General features: G+C 34.5%; 1 protein-coding gene across 1 annotated transcript in view; it reads right to left on the bottom strand.

Moving 5' to 3' along the window:
- Positions 1-20,238, bottom strand: part of LOC144441976 (guanine nucleotide exchange factor DBS-like) — a 55,774-nt gene that overhangs the window by 29,384 nt on the left and 6,152 nt on the right. Inside the window, exons 3-5 of the mRNA XM_078131246.1 lie at positions 12,865-12,955; positions 10,576-10,689; positions 709-825 (exon numbers count right to left, since the gene is read on the bottom strand). Of these exons, the coding sequence (XP_077987372.1) occupies positions 709-825; positions 10,576-10,689; positions 12,865-12,955 (322 nt within the window). The remainder of the gene's footprint in view (positions 1-708; positions 826-10,575; positions 10,690-12,864; positions 12,956-20,238) is intronic.

Below are 20,238 nucleotides of genomic sequence, written 5' to 3'. Positions count from 1 at the left end.
TTGCCTGTATCAGAGTGTCCACATTCAATCCTCTAAGAATATTAAGATTTATACATACTTCAAAATGACACATTTAAAAAAAATAAAAATAGCGTTAATGGCATTGTAGCACAACTGTACAGTTTTTTAAAAATGCTTATCCACATGTTGATTCATGCTAGGTATAGGTGATTAACCTATGTTGTTATCTTTGAAATCTATGTGATCATTTGGCTGTTGCTATGGGATTGGTCTTGTTGCTAGGCATATTTACATACATTTTTTGAATGTTTATTCATTTGTCTATTAATCCCTGTTATCTTCGCAATATATGTGATCATTTGCATGTTGCAATTGGTGTGGTTTTGTTGCTCGGCATATTTACATACACTTTTTTAATGTTTATTCATTTGTCTAAGAATTCCTGTTGTTATCTGTGAAATACACCGCCGTTTGGCTGTTGCTATGGGAGTGGTCATGGTTGCTTGGGGTATTTGCATACATTTTTTGAATGTTTACTCACTTGCCTACCAGATGATGTTGTTATTTGGTTGTTGGTAAGGGCATGGTCAAGGTTGCTAGGGCTAATTGTGTCAACATGTTTCGAACAAAATTTGCAGAATAACACTTCTAGAAACATCTCCCCTATTACCTAAACTGAAACATTTATTTTAAGGTGACTTACACCCTTGCTAAGTCAAACTCAGTCAAACATTTAAAGTGACTTACACTTCTCATTTCTATCCATTCTTGATGGTTATACGGCAGGGATCCACTCAGTTCAGTTGTTAATTGAGATTTATCAACATGATCATGTAGATCTTTCAACGATTCCAACATAAATACCTGTTGATAATTAAAAATTAGAAAAAAAATATGAATTAGACAATTATAAAGTAAGTACAGACCAATGAGATATGGTACCAATTAGAGACGGTACCAATTAGTGAGAACAGACCAATTAGATATGGTACCAATTAGATATGGTAACAATTAGTGAGAACAGACCAATTAGATATGGTACCAATTAGATACGGTACCAATTAGAAATGGTACAAATTAGTGAGAACAAACCAATTAGATATGGTACCAATTAGATATGGTAACAATTAGATATGGTACCAATTAGATATGGTACCAATTAGATATGGTAACAATTAGATATGGTACCAATTAGATATGGTACCAATTAGATATGGTACAAATTAGTGGGAACAGACCAATTAGATATGGTACAAATTAGTGGGAACAGACCAATTAGATATGGTACCAATTAGATACAGTACCAATTAGATATGGTACAAATTAGTGAGAACAGACCAATTAGATATGGTACCAATTAGATACAGTACCAATTAGATATGGTACAAATTAGTGAGAACAGACCAATTAGATATGGTACCAATTAGATATGGTACCAATTAGATATGGTACAAATTAGATATAGTACAAATTAGATATGGTACCAATTAGATATGGTACAAATTAGTGAGAACAGACCAATTAGATATGGTACCAATTAGTGGGAACAGACCAATTAGATATGGTACCAATTAGTGAGAACAGACCAATTAGAGACGGTACCAATTAGATACAGTACCAATTAGATATGGTACCAATTAGTGAGAACAGACCAATTAGATATGGTACCAATTAGTGAGAACAGACCAATTAGAGACGGTACCAATTAGATACAGTACCAATTAGATACAGTACCAATTAAATACGGTACCAATTAGATACGGTACCAATTAGATATGGTACCAATTAGTGAGAACAGACCAATTAGAGACGGTACCAATTAGATACGGTACCAATTAGATATGGTACAAATTAGTGAGAACAGACCAGTTAGATATGGTACCAATTAGATATGGTACCAATTATTGAGAACCGACCAATTAGATGCGGTACCAATTAGTGAGAACAGACCAATTAGATACGGTATCAATTAGTGAGAACAAACCAATTAGATACGGTACCAATTAGATACATTACCAATTAGTGAGAACAGACCAATTAGATACGGTATCAATTAGATACGGTACCAATTAAATATGGTACCAATTAGTGAGAACAAACCAATTAGATACGGTACCAATTAGTGAGAACAAATCAATTAGATACGGTACCAATTAGATACATTACCAATTAGTGAGAACAGACCAATTAGATACGGTATCAATTAGATACGGTACCAATTAAATATGGTACCAATTAGTGAGAACAAACCAATTAGATACGGTACCAATTAGTGAGAACAAATCAATTAGATACAGTACCAATTAGATACGGTACCAATTAGATACGGTACCAATTAGATACAGTACCAATTAGATAGGGTACCAATTAGATACGGTACCAATTAGATACAGTACCAATTAAATACGGTACCAATTAGATACAGTACCAATTAGATACGGTACCAATTAGTGAGAACAAACCAATTAGATACAGTACCAATTAGATATTGTACCAATTAGTGAGAACAGACCAATTAGATACAGTACCAATTAGATATGGTACTAATTAGATATGGTACCAATTAGATACAGTACCAATTAGTGAGAACAGACCAATTAGATACAGTACCAATTACTTGAATTAGAACAGAACAATTAGAACAGACCAATTAAAACAGACCAATTAGATATGGTACCAATTAGAACAGACCAATTAGATACAACCAATTCCAACAGACCAATTAGAACAGGCCTATTAGATACAGACAATTAGAACAGACCAATTAGAACAGGCCTATTAGATACAACCAATTAGAACAGACCAATTAGATATGGTACCAATTAGAACAGACCAATTAAAACAGACCAATTAGATACGGTACCAATTAGAACAGACCAATTAGATACCAGTAATAACTGACTGTGTGACCTTACATGTACTTTATAGTGACTGATAAACTAAGGCTTATTTCAGTCTATAATTTGATTGGCTAGACAGTAAGTGAATAAATATAGAGATATATGTATATAGTGTATATAGAGAGATATAGAGATACAATCCAAGCATGTAGAGATGTAGAGATACACAGGGATACAATCTATACAGGTCACATAGAGATGTAGAGATACACAGGGATACAATCTATACAGATCACATAGAGATGTAGAGATACACAGGGATACAATCCATACAGATCACATAGAGATGTAGAGATACACAGGGATACAATCTATACAGGTCACATACAGATGTAGAGATACACAGGGATACAATCTATACAGGTCACATAGAGATGTAGAGATACACAGGGATACAATCTATACAGGTCACATAGAGATATAGAGATACACAGGGATACAATCTATACAGGTCACATAGAGATGTAGAGATACACAGGGATACAATCTATACAGATCACATAGAGATGTAGAGATACACAGGGATACAATCTATACAGATCACATAGAGATGTAGAGATATACAGGGATACAATCTATACAGGTCACATAGAGATGTAGAGATACACAGGGATACAATCTATACAGGTCACATAGAGATGTAGAGATACACAGGGATACAATCTATACAGGTCACATAGAGATGTTAGAGATACACAGGGATACAATCTATACAGGTCACATAGAGATGTAGAGATACACAGGGATACAATCTATACAGGTCACATAGAGATGTAGAGATACACACGGATATATTACAATCCATACACATACAAAAAATGTAGAGATGACACAAAGGGTAATATTCTGCATACTAATTAAGTTGTAAACTCCTACAGAAATATCTCATTATTAATACATCACAAGAAAGAAATTAGATTTTTTAATTATGAGCTCTTGAAATATTTACACACTTGGTGGGGGTAACTAAGGTAAAGCAGACTCAATCTATATGGTTCAGATGACATGTACTGTCTACCTATATCTACATTCCACCTTATGTACAATATATCATACAGGGATACAAGAGATAATGAGATGGTTTTGACCGATGACATAAAATACACAATTACTAAATAAGATTAGATGTATTGTATAGATTTCACCTATCATATAAAAGATACTGTAACAGTACACAGTATGGAAATGTCAATCTTATTTCTCTTTATTGCAGCAAACAGCAATTTAATTGATATTTTGATTGACAATGTATACTTTTCATCAGTTGTGAACCTTTCAGAATTCATTTCCTTTTCAAAAATTTGTACCATATAGCACATTCTCTGGTACATCCGTAGTGTGTATAGCGTTACACAAAAGATTGAAATTTAAATTAATTTACATGTATACAGTCAGAGTAAAAATCTGCCAATTTTGCCAAAAAAACAAAGGTCAACTGAAATGTTGCCTAGCAATTGTAACATTGGAAGATGGAAACAGCACAATATTAAAATGTACACTTACATACATGACAGTATTACTGTCGACTAGTCTGTGTGTCTTACATGATAATGCAATGGATGCATTCTATACATACATCGTCTTTCTACATCAAAGTAGTCCTATATTAACATACTTAGTCTTATTTACTTACAATCTGCTAGCGTTCACACCGTCACGTAGAAAAGTTAATAGCACATAAATTGTTTCTAGCTCTCATTCTTGTTAAGTGTATGGTACTGGGTCATTCACTGGTCACATCATACTCTCACTGCATTTACTCACAGCTGTTTGACTCATATTAAAATGTAAATGAGTGATTTCCAATGTAATCTGTGTCACCACACTATAATGTTATTCTCACTTTGATGAATGTACCTGACGGAATGAATAATAGAATAAACCTACAAAATTGAAAACACCTTTAACTGGATTAACACTGCTTGTTTTCAAAACGTATAAAAGCACACAGACAATGATGTTAATGTGCTAGCTGGCTCAATGAGGTAGGCAGCCATATTGGATAGCGAGGCCATGACTCATGCAAAGTAGTTGTAATGTATTCTGTAATAATTCTTGTAGCTCCTCAGGGAATGATGTCACCCACAAAATGGCTATCCATCAATGCTGTTAGCTATGAGCTATCAAACAAAATGTGCGACATTAAAGACCTGTCTAATTTCTAAGCTGCCATATACAAATACAGACCTGGTTAATTTTGATGCCACACAAAATAGATACTGTCTAATTTCTATGCCACAATAAAAAAGCGTAATAATGTGGAAGGGAACTCCCAACACCATCAATATTATATTAAGTATAGTATAGTATATTTTATTTGACATGAAATAATGTAAAAAATACATTATCTAGAGTCAAAAACAACATACAGAAAAAACAAAAACAAAAATACTAGATAAATATAAATATATATAGAACACTAATTTTTTAAAACTACAGTTACTGTATTGAATACAAAGATAATAATGAATTAGAGAATTTTCCAAAGCTATAAGTGATGAAATTAAATCATCATTTGAACTCATTATTCTTTGAAATATTGTTTGTGAGATCATTTTGAAAAACTTTGATTGTTCTTTGAAATTGGTTTCTAGCTTCAGTTACAGATGGGGGGGGGGGGGGGGGGTTCCTTGGTATTGTAGTCTCTGGATGCTAAGATCCTGAGCTTAGTAAATACTGATTCTGTGCCAAACATTCTTTACTTGTTCTAGATATGGTTCAAATTCATAATTTGTTATCATTATGTAATTTGTTGTTGTCGTTATTATGAATTGTTGGTCTCCAAATACTATTGATATAAATGTTTTTCAATTGACTACTAAGATTTGTTACATCAGCATAAGTATTAAGCTCAGTTATCTCATGCAACTAATTGACAAAGGATATATCAAGTGAATGGTATTTCATTACCAGATAACCAACTATGGGTTGTTATATCAAGTGTATGGTATTTCATTACCAGATAACCAACTATGGGTTGTTATATCAAGTGAATGGTATTTCATTTACCAGATAACCAACTATGGGTTGTTATATCAAGTGTATGGTATTTCATTTACCAGATAACCAACTATGGGTTGTCATATCAAGTGAATGGTATTTCCTTACCAGATAACCAACTATGGGTTGTTATATCAAGTGAATGGTATTTCATTTACCAGATAACCAACTATGGGTTGTCATATCAAGTGAATGGTATTTCCTTACCAGATAACCAACTATGGGTTGTTATATCAAGTGAATGGTATTTCATTTACCAGATAACCAACTATGGGTTGTCATATCAAGTGAATGGTATTTCATTACCAGATAACCAACTATGGGTTGTTATATCAAGTGTATGGTATTTCATTTACCAGATAACCAACTATGGGTTGTTATATCAAGTGTATGGTATTTCATTACCAGATAACCAACTATGGGTTGTTATATCAAGTGTATGGTATTTCATTTACCAGATAACCAACTATGGGTTGTTATATCAAGTGAATGGTATTTCATTACCAGATAACCAACTATGGGTTGTTATATCAAGTGTATGGTATTTCCTTACCAGATAACCAACCATGGGTTGTTATATCAAGTGTATGGTATTTCATTACCAGATAACCAACTATGGGTTGTCATATCAAGTGAATGGTATTACATTTACCAGATAACCAACCATGGGTTGTTATATCAAGTGTATGGTATTTCATTTACCAGATAACCAACTATGGGTTGTTATATCAAGTGTATGGTATTACATTTACCAGATAACCAACTATGGGTTGTTATATCAAGTGAATGGTATTTCATTTACCAGATAACCAACTATGGGTTGTTATTTCAAGTGTATGGTATTTCATTTACCAGATAACCAACTATGGGTTGTCATATCAAGTGAATGGTATTTCATTACCAGATAACCAACTATGGGTTGTTATATCAAGTGTATGGTATTTCCTTACCAGATAACCAACTATGGGTTGTTATATCAAGTGTATGGTATTTCCTTACCAGATAACCAACTATGGGTTGTTATATCAAGTGTATGGTATTTCATTTACCAGATAACCAACTATGGGTTGTCATATCAAGTGTATGGTATTTCCTTACCAGATAACCAACCATGGGTTGTTATATCAAGTGTATAGTATTTCATTTACCAGATAACCAACTATGGGTTGTTATATCAAGTGTATGGTATTTCATTTACCAGATAACCAACTATGGGTTGTTATATCAAGTGAATGGTATTTCATTTACCAGATAACCAACTATGGGTTGTTATATCAAGTGTATGGTATTTCATTTACCAGATAACCAACTATGGGTTGTTATATCAAGTGTATGGTATTTCATTTACCAGATAACCAACTATGGGTTGTCATATCAAGTGAATGGTATTTCATTTACCTGATAACCAACTATGGGTTGTTATATCAAGTGAATGGTATTTCATTTACCAGATAACCAACTATGGGTTGTCATATCAAGTGAATGGTATTTCATTTACCTGATAACCAACTATGGGTTGTTATATCAAGTGTATGGTATTTCATTTACCAGATAACCAACTATGGGTTGTCATATCAAGTGAATGGTATTTCATTTACCAGATAACCAACTATGGGTTGTTATATCAAGTGAATGGTATTTCATTTACCAGATAACCAACTATGGGTTGTTATATCAAGTGAATGGTATTTCATTTACCAGATAACCAACTATGGGTTGTCATATCAAGTGAATGGTATTTCATTTACCAGATAACCAACTATGGGTTGTTATATCAAGTGAATGGTATTTCATTTACCAGATAACCAACTATGGGTTGTCATATCAAGTGAATGGTATTTCATTTACCAGATAACCAACTATGGGTTGTCATATCAAGTGAATGGTATTTCATTTACCTGATAACCAACTATGGGTTGTTATATCAAGTGTATGGTATTACATTTACCTGATAACCAACTATGGGTTGTCATATCAAGTGAATGGTATTACATTTACCAGATAACCAACTATGGGTTGTTATATCAAGTGAATGGTATTTCATTTACCAGATAACCAACTATGGGTTGTTATATCAAGTGTATGGTATTACATTTACCAGATAACCAACTATGGGTTGTTATATCAAGTGAATGGTATTTCATTTACCAGATAACCAACTATGGGTTGTTATATCAAGTGTATGGTATTTCATTTACCAGATAACCAACTATGGGTTGTCATATCAAGTGAATGGTATTTCATTTACCTGATAACCAACTATGGGTTGTTATATCAAGTGAATGGTATTTCATTTACCTGATAACCAACTATGGGTTGTTATATCAAGTGAATGGTATTTCATTACCAGATAACCAACTATGGGTTGTTATATCAAGTGAATGGTATTTCATTTACCAGATAACCAACTATGGGTTGTTATATCAAGTGTATGGTATTACATTTACCAGATAACCAACTATGGGTTGTTATATCAAGTGAATGGTATTTCATTTACCAGATAACCAACTATGGGTTGTCATATCAAGTGAATGGTATTTCATTACCAGATAACCAACTATGGGTTGTTATATCAAGTGTATGGTATTTCATTTACCAGATAACCAACTATGGGTTGTTATATCAAGTGTATGGTATTTCATTTACCAGATAACCAACTATGGGTTGTTATATCAAGTGTATGGTATTACATTTACCAGATAACCAACTATGGGTTGTTATATCAAGTGAATGGTATTTCATTTACCAGATAACCAACTATGGGTTGTCATATCAAGTGAATGGTATTTCCTTACCAGATAACCAACTATGGGTTGTTATATCAAGTGAATGGTATTTCATTTACCAGATAACCAACTATGGGTTGTCATATCAAGTGAATGGTATTTCATTACCAGATAACCAACTATGGGTTGTTATATCAAGTGTATGGTATTTCATTACCAGATAACCAACTATGGGTTGTTATATCAAGTGAATGGTATTTCATTTACCAGATAACCAACTATGGGTTGTTATATCAAGTGTATGGTATTACATTTACCAGATAACCAACTATGGGTTGTTATATCAAGTGAATGGTATTTCATTTACCAGATAACCAACTATGGGTTGTTATATCAAGTGTTTAGTTATAGCAGAAGTATATATCTCCCAAAGCTGGTTTAAACTTGATTATTTTGTGTGATATTATTTAACAGCCTGTTAAAGCTAGTTAGACTGTTTTGTCAAGGTTATTGACCCTGTATAGATTGCATAGGAATAATTGAAAATGTTAAGTTTTTTAATACAACCAAAACTGTTGTTTCAAAGCTCTGGAATAATATCTTGTAGTAGTTGCAACTTGTAGTGTAAATTTAACAATGAACTTTTTTCATCTGCCACTGTATACTTATCAAGTGTATGACAGACTGTATCCTACATCAGAGAAGGTACCCATTGCTGTATGATAGACTGTATCCTACATCAGAGAAGGTACCCATTGCTGTATGATAGACTGTATCCTACATCAGAGAAGGTACCCATTGCTGTATGATAGACTGTATCCTACATCAGAGAAGGTACCCATTGCTGTATGATAGACTGTATCCTACATCAGAGAAGGTACCCATTGCTGTATGATAGACTGTATCCTACATCAGAGAAGGTACCCATTGCTATATGATAGACTGTATCCTACATCAGAGAAGGTACCCATTGCTGTATGATAGACTGTATCCTACATCAGAGAAGGTACACATTGCTGTATGATAGACTGTATCCTATATCAGAGAAGGTACCCATTGCTGTATGATAGACTGTATCCTACATCAGAGAAGGTACCCATTGCTGTATGATATACTGTATCCTATATCAGAGAAGGTACCCATTGCTGTATGATAGACTGTATCCTACATCAGAGAAGGTACCCATTGCTGTATGATAGACTGTGTCCTACATCAGAGAAGGTACCCATTGCTGTATGATAGACTGTATCCTACATCAGAGAAGGTACCCATTGCTGTATGATAGACTGTATCCTACATCAGAGAAGGTACCCATTGCTGTATGATAGACTGTATCCTACATCAGAGAAGGTACCCATTGCTGTATGGCCTTACTAAGTATAAGATCCATAAATAGGATGTCCAAGAGTTGATATTTAGTCTCAAGAAGACAAATACAAGCTAAGACTGAGATAAATCATAACAAGTCAACATACATGTAGATGTCATATATCAAGTCACCATCAACGTAGATATATCACACATCAGTGGCACAAACTGTTACAACAGTATTTCAAGTACATAGGGTTGTAATTCAAAACACCATTCGACTCCATTAAAGACAAAACAACAAATCTAAAGAGGTGTTGGGTCATATATCATGTGAAGGCCGGAACGAAGACAACATTAGGGGAACCAGCTTGGTACCATGGTAACAGAACATACATATCAGAGCACCAGTAATAATAACACATTTGTACACAGAAAGGATCTTGATTGTGAATTTCATCACTGAAGGTCAAAGGTAATTGCAGCTATGTAAGAATCAATACATCCCATAATATGACAATGCACAAATGTCAGTTGATTTCAATAATTTGTTAGTTAGTACAGGACTGACCAGTGCAAAAAAAGTTGAATGTGATTAAAAGGATAGCCAACATATAAAATACGATTGCTGCATACCAGGTGTTCATAATAAACTGTCAACGATAAATGAAATGACTTACTTTAAACTTAAATTCATCTTTATAAAATTTAAAACCAACATCTGTAAATGCTCTCTGTAGGAATCCACTTGGTCTAAGTACAAAAACTTCTCTGATAGTTCCAGGAAAGTAACCCTGTAATTGTAAAGATGTCAAATATAACCATTAACTCAAATACACATCCATGACACAAACTGAAATATAATGAAATATAATAATCTAGTTTAAAATGTCTAGACATTTTAAACAGGGAGTGAAGGAAGCTATCTACATCCGGGCACTTAAACCATTACTGAACAGAGACTGACCCCTTATTAGGCTCACGTGTCCATAAGGTCATGTGTACTGACCCCCTTATTAGGCTCACATGTCCATAAGGTCATGTGTACTGACCCCCTTATTAGGCTCACATGTCCATAAGGTCATGTGTACTGACCCCTTATTAGGCTCACATGTCCATAAGGTCATGTGTACTGACCCCCTTATTAGGCTCACGTGTCCATAAGGTCATGTGTACTGACCCCTTTATTAGGCTCACGTGTCCATAAGGTCATGTGTACTGACCCCCTTATTAGGCTCACATGTCCATAAGGTCATGTGTACTGACCCCCTTATTAGGCTCACATGTCCATAAGGTCATGTGTACTGACCCCCTTATTAGGCTCACATGTCCATAAGGTCATGTGTACTGACCCCCATATTAGGCTCACCTGTCCATAAGGTCATGTATACTGACCCCCATATTAGGCTCACGTGTCCATAAGGTCATGTGTACTGACCCTATTATTAGGCTCACATGTCCATAAGGTCATGTGTACTGACCCCCTTATTAGGCTCACATGTCCATAAGGTCATGTGTACTGACCCCCTTACTAGGCTCACGTGTTCATAAGGTCATGTGTACTGACCCCCTTACTAGGCTCACGTGTCCATAAGGTCATGTGTACTGACCCCCTTACTAGGCTCACGTGTTCATAAGGTCATGTGTACTGACCCCCTTACTAGGCTCACGTGTCCATAAGGTCATGTGTACTGACCCCCTTACTAGGGTCACATGTTCATAAGGTCATGTGTACTGACCCCCTTACTAGGCTCACGTGTCCATAAGGTCATGTGTACTGACCCCCTTATTAGGCTCACGTGTCCATAAGGTCATGTGTACTGACCCCCTTATTAGGCTCACATGTCCATAAGGTCATGTGTACTGACCCCCTTATTAGGCTCACGTGTCCATAAGGTCATGTGTACTGACCCCCTTATTAGGCTCACGTGTCCATAAGGTCATGTGTACTGACCCCCTTACTAGGCTCACGTGTCCATAAGGTCATGTGTACTGACCCCCTTATTAGGCTCACGTGTCCATAAGGTCATGTGTACTGATCCCCTTATTAGGCTCACGTGTCCATAAGGTCATGTGTACTGACCCCCTTATTAGGCTCACGTGTCCATAAGGTCATGTGTACTGATCCCCTTATTAGGCTCACGTGTCCATAAGGTCATGTGTACTGACCCCCTTATTAGGCTCACGTGTCCATAAGGTCATGTGTTCTGATCACTGGGTTAATCTGTTGATAAAGACTGCAGTGTGCAGTAAAACAATTTCAGGTAAAATTTTCAAAGTTGTGTTTGGAACAAAAGTTAAATTGAATACTATGGTTTACCAACACATATGAATTTCTATTTGAAAATTCTTAATCTAAACATGTCTAGAAATGTTCCCACCAAATATCAGAGTGATCTGCCCAGCACATTTTGTTTTTGGTCATAAATTACATTTTTTTTACCTAAATCACACACTTGTGATGCAATCATTTGGCTTATTTACAAAAACAGACATTGTTTCTTTTAATTAGTGGTCAATTTTTTCTGGAGGTTGTATAGTGAGCAAAATCTTGGTTTTCTACCGCCCATTTCCATGTTAGTTTGACTTGCCTTGATAACTATATATGGTAAATGCTTATTGAGACACAATTGCCATATATTCTTTCACAGTGTCTCTCCTAACTTATTATTTTGTGTTTCAAATTCAATTGGTTTTGATTGGTGAAGGCACTGATTTTAGGGTCCATTCCGTAAAACACAAATTCTGTACATTTTTAACTGTTTTATGGATACAGCCATGCGATCACACACACAAGTTTACCTATAGATCGTTTAATTCACCTCACAGTGTACAATTGTGAATGAAATCATTTATCTAACAAAACAGTTTCAGCAAATAGTCCGATTGTAGCTTAGTGCAGAGTTAAGAAACTGCCATGCATACATGGTCAACTAGTCATCCTTTCTCTTTCAATATTAATAACTTACTGCAATTTTGACAAGAGCAGCTTTGACAGAACTCCATTTATCTTCTCTTCTATCAAGAATTATGACAAAGCCAAGGTCCACTTCTTGTAAACTAAATAGCATAACAATAACAGATAATCAGTACATTGTACATACATTGTATCTAACTTAACTACTATTACAACAGTGGAAATCAAGGTTTTGACTTACTGAAAGATAGACACAAACTAAAACAGTTTTACTATTTTATTTTTACTGTGGTAGATTCCACAAGTGGGTGATAGTGGTTCAAACACCTCTGTTTTGCTATGTGGTAATCAAAATAGTGTGATCACTTACAGTCTCCAAAATAAATGCTGTAAGAACATAGAAGTCATTAGAAATGCCACCCTAGGCTACTTGTGCTACTAGTGTAACTAAAACACCATCTACATCTATTCAACAGCTTACAGCTAAAACAGGAAGTTCTCATCAAAAGACTACATTAACAATCAAAGTTTAGGTTGTTGTTTTACTTGATAGAAAACAAAACTTTACTGCTATGGACAACATGATTGTTATTGACGGGAGTTTAAAATGTTGATTAATTTATTTATCTCAGTCAGAGAACACTGCAAACACTCATGGAAATACCCTGAGTATGCTATACTTGTACTCATGCATCATGGGTTTCTGTCATATTGTTATCTTGCAAGTAATTTCAACAACCTTAACTGGTCACATGAATGACTTTGATCTGTTACATCCAGTCTTTTGGCAAACTCTTTCTGCTTTAACTTGTATATCAAGTAATGAGTTAGTGTTGATCATAGTAGTAATGAGTTAGTGTTGATCATAGTAGTAATGAGTTTGTGTTTATCATAGTAGTAATGAGTTAGTGTTGATCATAGTAGTAATGAGTTTGTGTTGATCATAGTAGTAATGAGTTAGTGTTTATCATAGTAGTAATGAGTTAGTGTTTATCATAGTAGTAATGAGTTAGTGTTTATCATAGTAGTAATGAGTTAGTGTTTATCATAGTAGTAATGAGTTAATGTTGATCATAGTAGTAATGAGTTAGTGTTTATTATAGTAGTAATGAGTTAGTGTTGATCATAGTAGTAATGAGTTAGTGTTGATCATAGTAGTAATGAGTTAGTGTTTATCATAGTAGTAATGAGTTAGTGTTTATCATAGTAGTAATGAGTTAGTGTTGATCATAGTAGTAATGAGTTAGTGTTGATCATAGTAGTAATGAGTTAGTGTTTATCATAGTAGTAATGAGTTAGTGTTTATCATAGTAGTAATGAGTTAGTGTTGATCATAGTAGTAATGAGTTAGTGTTTATCATAGTAGTAATGAGTTAGTGTTGATCATAGTAGTAATGAGTTAGTATTTATCATAGTAGTAATGAGTTAGTGTTTATCATAGTAGTAATGAGTTAGTGTTGATCATAGTAGTAATGAGTTAGTGTTGATCATAGTAGTAATGAGTTAGTGTTGATCATAGTAGTAATGAGTTAGTGTTGATCATAGTAGTAATGAGTTAGTGTTGATCATAGTAGTAATGAGTTAGTGTTGATCATAGTAGTAATGAGTTAGTGTTTATCATAGTAGTAATGAGTTAGTGTTTATCATAGTAGTAATGAGTTAGTGTTTATCATAGGGACTGTAGTAATTAGCCAAAACCTTGAATGATACTGTTGTAAGCCTACAAATTACAATGTACATGTATCTCTTGGTAGAACTAAACAACTTCACTTAATCTTCATGTATACAGGTTTTGTAGATTCCACCTGTCATTAATATTCATGTCAACAAAAACAGCAATTTAACATAATAATAATGTACTGCTCAAAGTATCACTCACTGTTCACAGGTTATACACAAAGTATTCAGATTTAGAGTTGGAAAAACATAGTAATATAGAGCTGCCTTCCTTTCTTATTAATTAGTAAGAACTTGAGGATACCATTTTACTAATTACCAAGAACTTGAGGATAATATTCTAGCAATTACTGGGAACTTGGCATAATTAGTTCAGTCCATACATTAATACATGTACATGTAGCCACATAGGTTACAAGAGAGGAAGATAGACAATGTATGTGGACATGCAGAATGTTATAAATGTAGTTGGTTATTACATAATGTATTACTAATACTTTGGTACATTTTGTATATATTTCATTTGCATTGTGAATTATATTAATAACATTATATAGGTAGGGAGTCGAGTTTGGGAATTGAAGATTTTTAGACTAAAAAGACAGATATGACATTAATGATAGTAATAACCACACCAAAGGTTTGATAATATAAAGCAGGTATATTTTGTATGTAAGTACGGTATATATGTCTCATTGTATACAGATCAAGATCAGTTTGCAGCTGGGATAGCATCAGGTTTGCTGACAACTACTACAGCTTGGTAACTACATGTATTTGTACAGCTCAAATGGAAGGCTCAATACCTAAACCAGTATGGTATAATGATTGTCTTTTTTCACACTATGCAATCTTAGCTATTGGGTGTCTTCGTGTTTGTAAAATGTTGATCTGTTGTTTTGATGAAAAGTCCATCTTCATCAAAAGACAGAATCATCATACTATGTTGTAACAAAGCATCAACCAATCACAAATCACAAAGAAGGATATATAGAGAAACTGAACCAATCACAACAAACCATGCTACATGTACAGAGAGACTTTGAACCAATCACAATGAAGCATATTACATATTAGCCTACCTATAAACTTGAGAATGGCTATCACTACACTACACTATTCCATTTCGCTATCCTAACTGACATTTTAAATTCTCAGCTATGTTCCCTCATCAACTCCTAGCTTCTAAGATTAACACATTGTGAGTATTTAAACAGCATTCCTATATAAAGTGCAATTGGTTGAATACATAATTAGCCATATTTAATTCATAAGTAAGTCACATGATGAATAAATAATTAGATGTTGTAAAAGAATTTTTTAAACAAATGTAAATGTAACCCGCTGACCCACGTACTGGATGATTCTATTCAAATTTATGCTAATGTTTTGCACACATTATGTGTATGCCGAGGCAGAGCTTAAATAATAGCAACGTTCAATTCTCAGCGTAGCCAAGGCAACGTAGCAGAAATTCAAAAATTCAAAATGTCAGTTAAGATAGTGGAATAGTGTAGTGATAGCCATTCTCAAGTCTATAGGTAGGCTAGCTACATATAGATGTACAGAGACTTTGAACCAATCACAATGAAGCATGCTACATGTACAAAGACTTTGAACCAATCACAATGAAGCATACTACATGTACAGATTTTGAACCAATCACAATGAAGCATGCTACATGTATGAAGAATCTGAAGACAAGAAATAATCTGAAGTCAGTACACTAAATCATAGTGTCTGTACCATGATAGGAACATCAGTTTCTGTTGTAGGTAGGAAATTTGGCACACCACAAAGAAAAGATATTGAATGAGAACAAAGCAAACTTGTACATCTTCACAAAAGAGAACATCATGCTATCCATTCAAATAAAATTGTAATCAAAATGGCTTACTTTTGATGTTCATTTTTTGATATACTGGCAGTGCAAATGACAAATAAACAAAAATATTTTATTTATTTCACTGTAACCAAAGTGTATGTCTTCTACATAATATCTATTATTACAATGTACATGATTGTATATATATGTACCAGAGATTATTGCACCAGTGTGCATGCATACTGGTGGTATTTGCACTGCAGTGCAACACGGAAAAAACATCATTGCATACATGTATGCAAATAAGGGCATAAGTGTTCCTTGCACATGAAATGGCATGATCACACCAGAAAGAACTTTGATGTTTCTGATAAACATTATCTATTATAACATGTGAGTTCCAGTGTAGGTATACTAAAAGGGTACTCATGTTTACAGTGTTAGTGTTTTCTGTTGTACATTCACTTTACTATGCTTGTTAAAGAACAACCACAGACAACACTGCAAGCACTCATGATGTAAATACCCCGATATGCCACACTTACACTCATGATGTAAATACCCCTGATATGCCACACTTGTACTCATGATGTAAATACCCCTGATATGCCACACTTACACTCATGATGTAAATACCCCTGATATGCCACACTTACACTCATGATGTAAATACCCCTGATATGCCACACTTACACTCATGATGTAAATACCCCCGATATGCCACACTTGTACTCATGATGTAAATACCCCTGATATGCCACACTTGTACTCATGATGTAAATACCCCTGATATGCCACACTTACACTCATGATGTAAATACCCCTGATATGCCACACTTGTACTCATGATGTAAATACCCCTGATATGCCACACTTACACTCATGATGTAAATACCCCTGATATGTCATACTTGCACTCATGATGTAAATACCCCTGATATGCCACACTTACACTCATGATGTAAATACCCCTGATATGCCACACTTGTACTCATGATGTAAATACCCCTGATATGCCACACTTACACTCATGATGTAAATACCCCTGATATGCCACACTTACACTCATGATGTAAATACCCCTGATATGCCACACTTACACTCATGATGTAAATACCCCTGATATGCCACACTTGTACTCATGATGTAAATACCCCTGATATGCCACACTTGTACTCATGATGTAAATACCCCTGATATGCCACACTTACACTCATGATGTAAATACCCCTGATATGCCACACTTGTACTCATGATGTAAATACTCCTGATATGCCACACTTACACTCATGATGTAAATACCCCTGATATGCCACACTTACACTCATGATGTAAATACCCCTGATATGCCACACTTACACTCATGATGTAAATACCCCTGATATGCCACACTTACACTCATGATGTAAATACTCCTGATATGCCACACTTACATTCATGATGTAAATACCCCTGATATGCCACACTTACACTCATGATGTAAATACTCCTGATATGCCACACTTGCACTCATGATGTAAATACCCCTGATATACCACACTTGTACTCATGATGTAAATTCCCCTGATATGCCACACTTGTACTCATGATGTAAATACCCCTCATATACCACACTAGTACTCATGATGTAAATACCCCTCATATACCACACTTGTACTCATGATGTAAATACTCCTGATATGCCACACTTACATTCATGATGTAAATACCCCTGATATGCCACACTTGTACTCATGATGTAAATACCCCTGATATGCCACACTTACACTCATGATGTAAATACTCCTGATATGCCACACTTGCACTCATGATGTAAATACCCCTGATATACCACACTTGTACTCATGATGTAAATACCCCTGATATGCCACACTTACACTCATGATGTAAATACCCCTGATATGTCATACTTGTACTCATGATGTAAATACCCCTGATATGCCACACTTACACTCATGATGTAAATACCCCTGATATGCCACACTTACATTCATGATGTAAATACCCCTGATATGCCACACTTACACTTATGATGTAAATACTCCTGATATGCCACACTTGCACTCATGATGTAAATACCCCTGATATACCACACTTGTACTCATGATGTAAATACCCCTGATATGCCACACTTACACTCATGATGTAAATACCCCTGATATGTCATACTTGTACTCATGATGTAAATACCCCTGATATGCCACACTTACACTCATGATGTAAATACCCCTGATATGCCACACTTACATTCATGATGTAAATACCCCTGATATGCCACACTTACACTTATGATGTAAATACTCCTGATATGCCACACTTGTACTCATGATGTAAATACCCCTCATATACCACACTTGTACTCATGATGTAAATACCCCTGATATGCCACACTTGTACTCATGATGTAAATACCCCTGATATGCCACACTTACACTCATGATGTAAATACCCCTGATATGCCACACTTGTACTCATGATGTAAATAATCCTGGTATGCCACACTTACACTCATGATGTAAATACCCCTGATATGCCACACTTACACTTATGATGTAAATACTCCTGATATGCCACACTTACACTCATGATGTAAATAATCCTGATATGCCACACTTGTACTCATGATGTAAATAATCCCGATATGCCACACTTGTACTCATGATGTAAATACCCCTGATATGCCACACTTACACTCATGATGTATTTAAAGTATTTATTGATTACACGTAACAAAACCCTGGGGATTTGTTAAAGGTACAAATAAAATAAAATTGGGAAAAAAAAAATCATAATAATAACACTTATAGGCTTTTCAAAAGTAACATTACACATCATAATAAAGACTACAAAACAAAACAAAACAACAACAATAACTATTCAACGAGTTGAAACATAATATTAATGAAAAAATAATAATGAAGGGTATTTAGACATTTCAAATTATATATTATGAGTATTTTGTAGGTGGTGCTCCCTTTTTATATTACTAAGTTTGATATATTTTCCAAGTGCGATAATTAGAGTTTTGTTGCTCATTATTTCTTTAAATTGTTGTTCTTCTGTCAAGTTTCTGTAATTATTAATATGTTTAGCAGCTTCACTAAAGAGGTCATGCCTGAGTAAATTATACAGGGGACACTGTAATATAAAGTGTTTTTCATCTTCTACAAGGGTTGAGTTGCATATTTTACATAATCTGCTTTTAGCTGGTATTTTGTGATGACGGCCCTTTTCAATTTCAAGTTTGTGGTCACTTAGTCTGAATTTACAGATTATTGATCGCAATTCTGGGTTATTTAATTTTTCTAGATATGGTTCAAGCTTAAAATCTAATTTAATGAGTTTGTATGTTCTGAGTTTGCAGTTATTATTTCCATTTTCCTCTCTGTTATTTAAGCTGTTTTTCCACTGTGAGATGAAGCTTGCTTGTTGCTGATGTTCAATGTTGATTATTTGCTGTGTTTTTATTTTTTTACTGATTTCATTGACTTGTAATTGATTTATGTCACTATTAGGTAGGTACAAAGTTGTGGATTTGTACCAGGTTGTCTTTTTTTCTTTGTTGAAACTGAAAGCTTCTCGTAATATGTTGTTTTTTGTATTCATTACATGGACGAGATATTTTATCGCTTGTTTTTTCACAAATATATCTAATGGAAATCTTCCAAGTTCCCCATAAATCCCCATTTTAGTGGTTTTCTTTGATACTCCTAGTATAAACCGACAGAAGTTAACATTTACAGTTTCAATTGGTGAATCTTTGCAGCACTCATCACTCCATATGTCACACCCATATACAACTATTGGTCTTATTAGTTTATCAAATATATCTAGCATTAATTGTGGACTTAGATTTCTAAGATTGCCTAACTTTGACTTTAGTGAAAATAATGCTTTGATCCCTTTGTTTTTTAAATTCATCAT

The sequence above is a fragment of the Glandiceps talaboti genome, chromosome 11 (genome assembly GCF_964340395.1).
Source record: "Glandiceps talaboti chromosome 11, keGlaTala1.1, whole genome shotgun sequence".
NCBI lineage: Eukaryota > Metazoa > Hemichordata > Enteropneusta > Spengelidae > Glandiceps > Glandiceps talaboti.
Note: the sequence above shows the minus strand (reverse complement) of the source record. Positions and strands in the feature narration are given on the sequence as shown.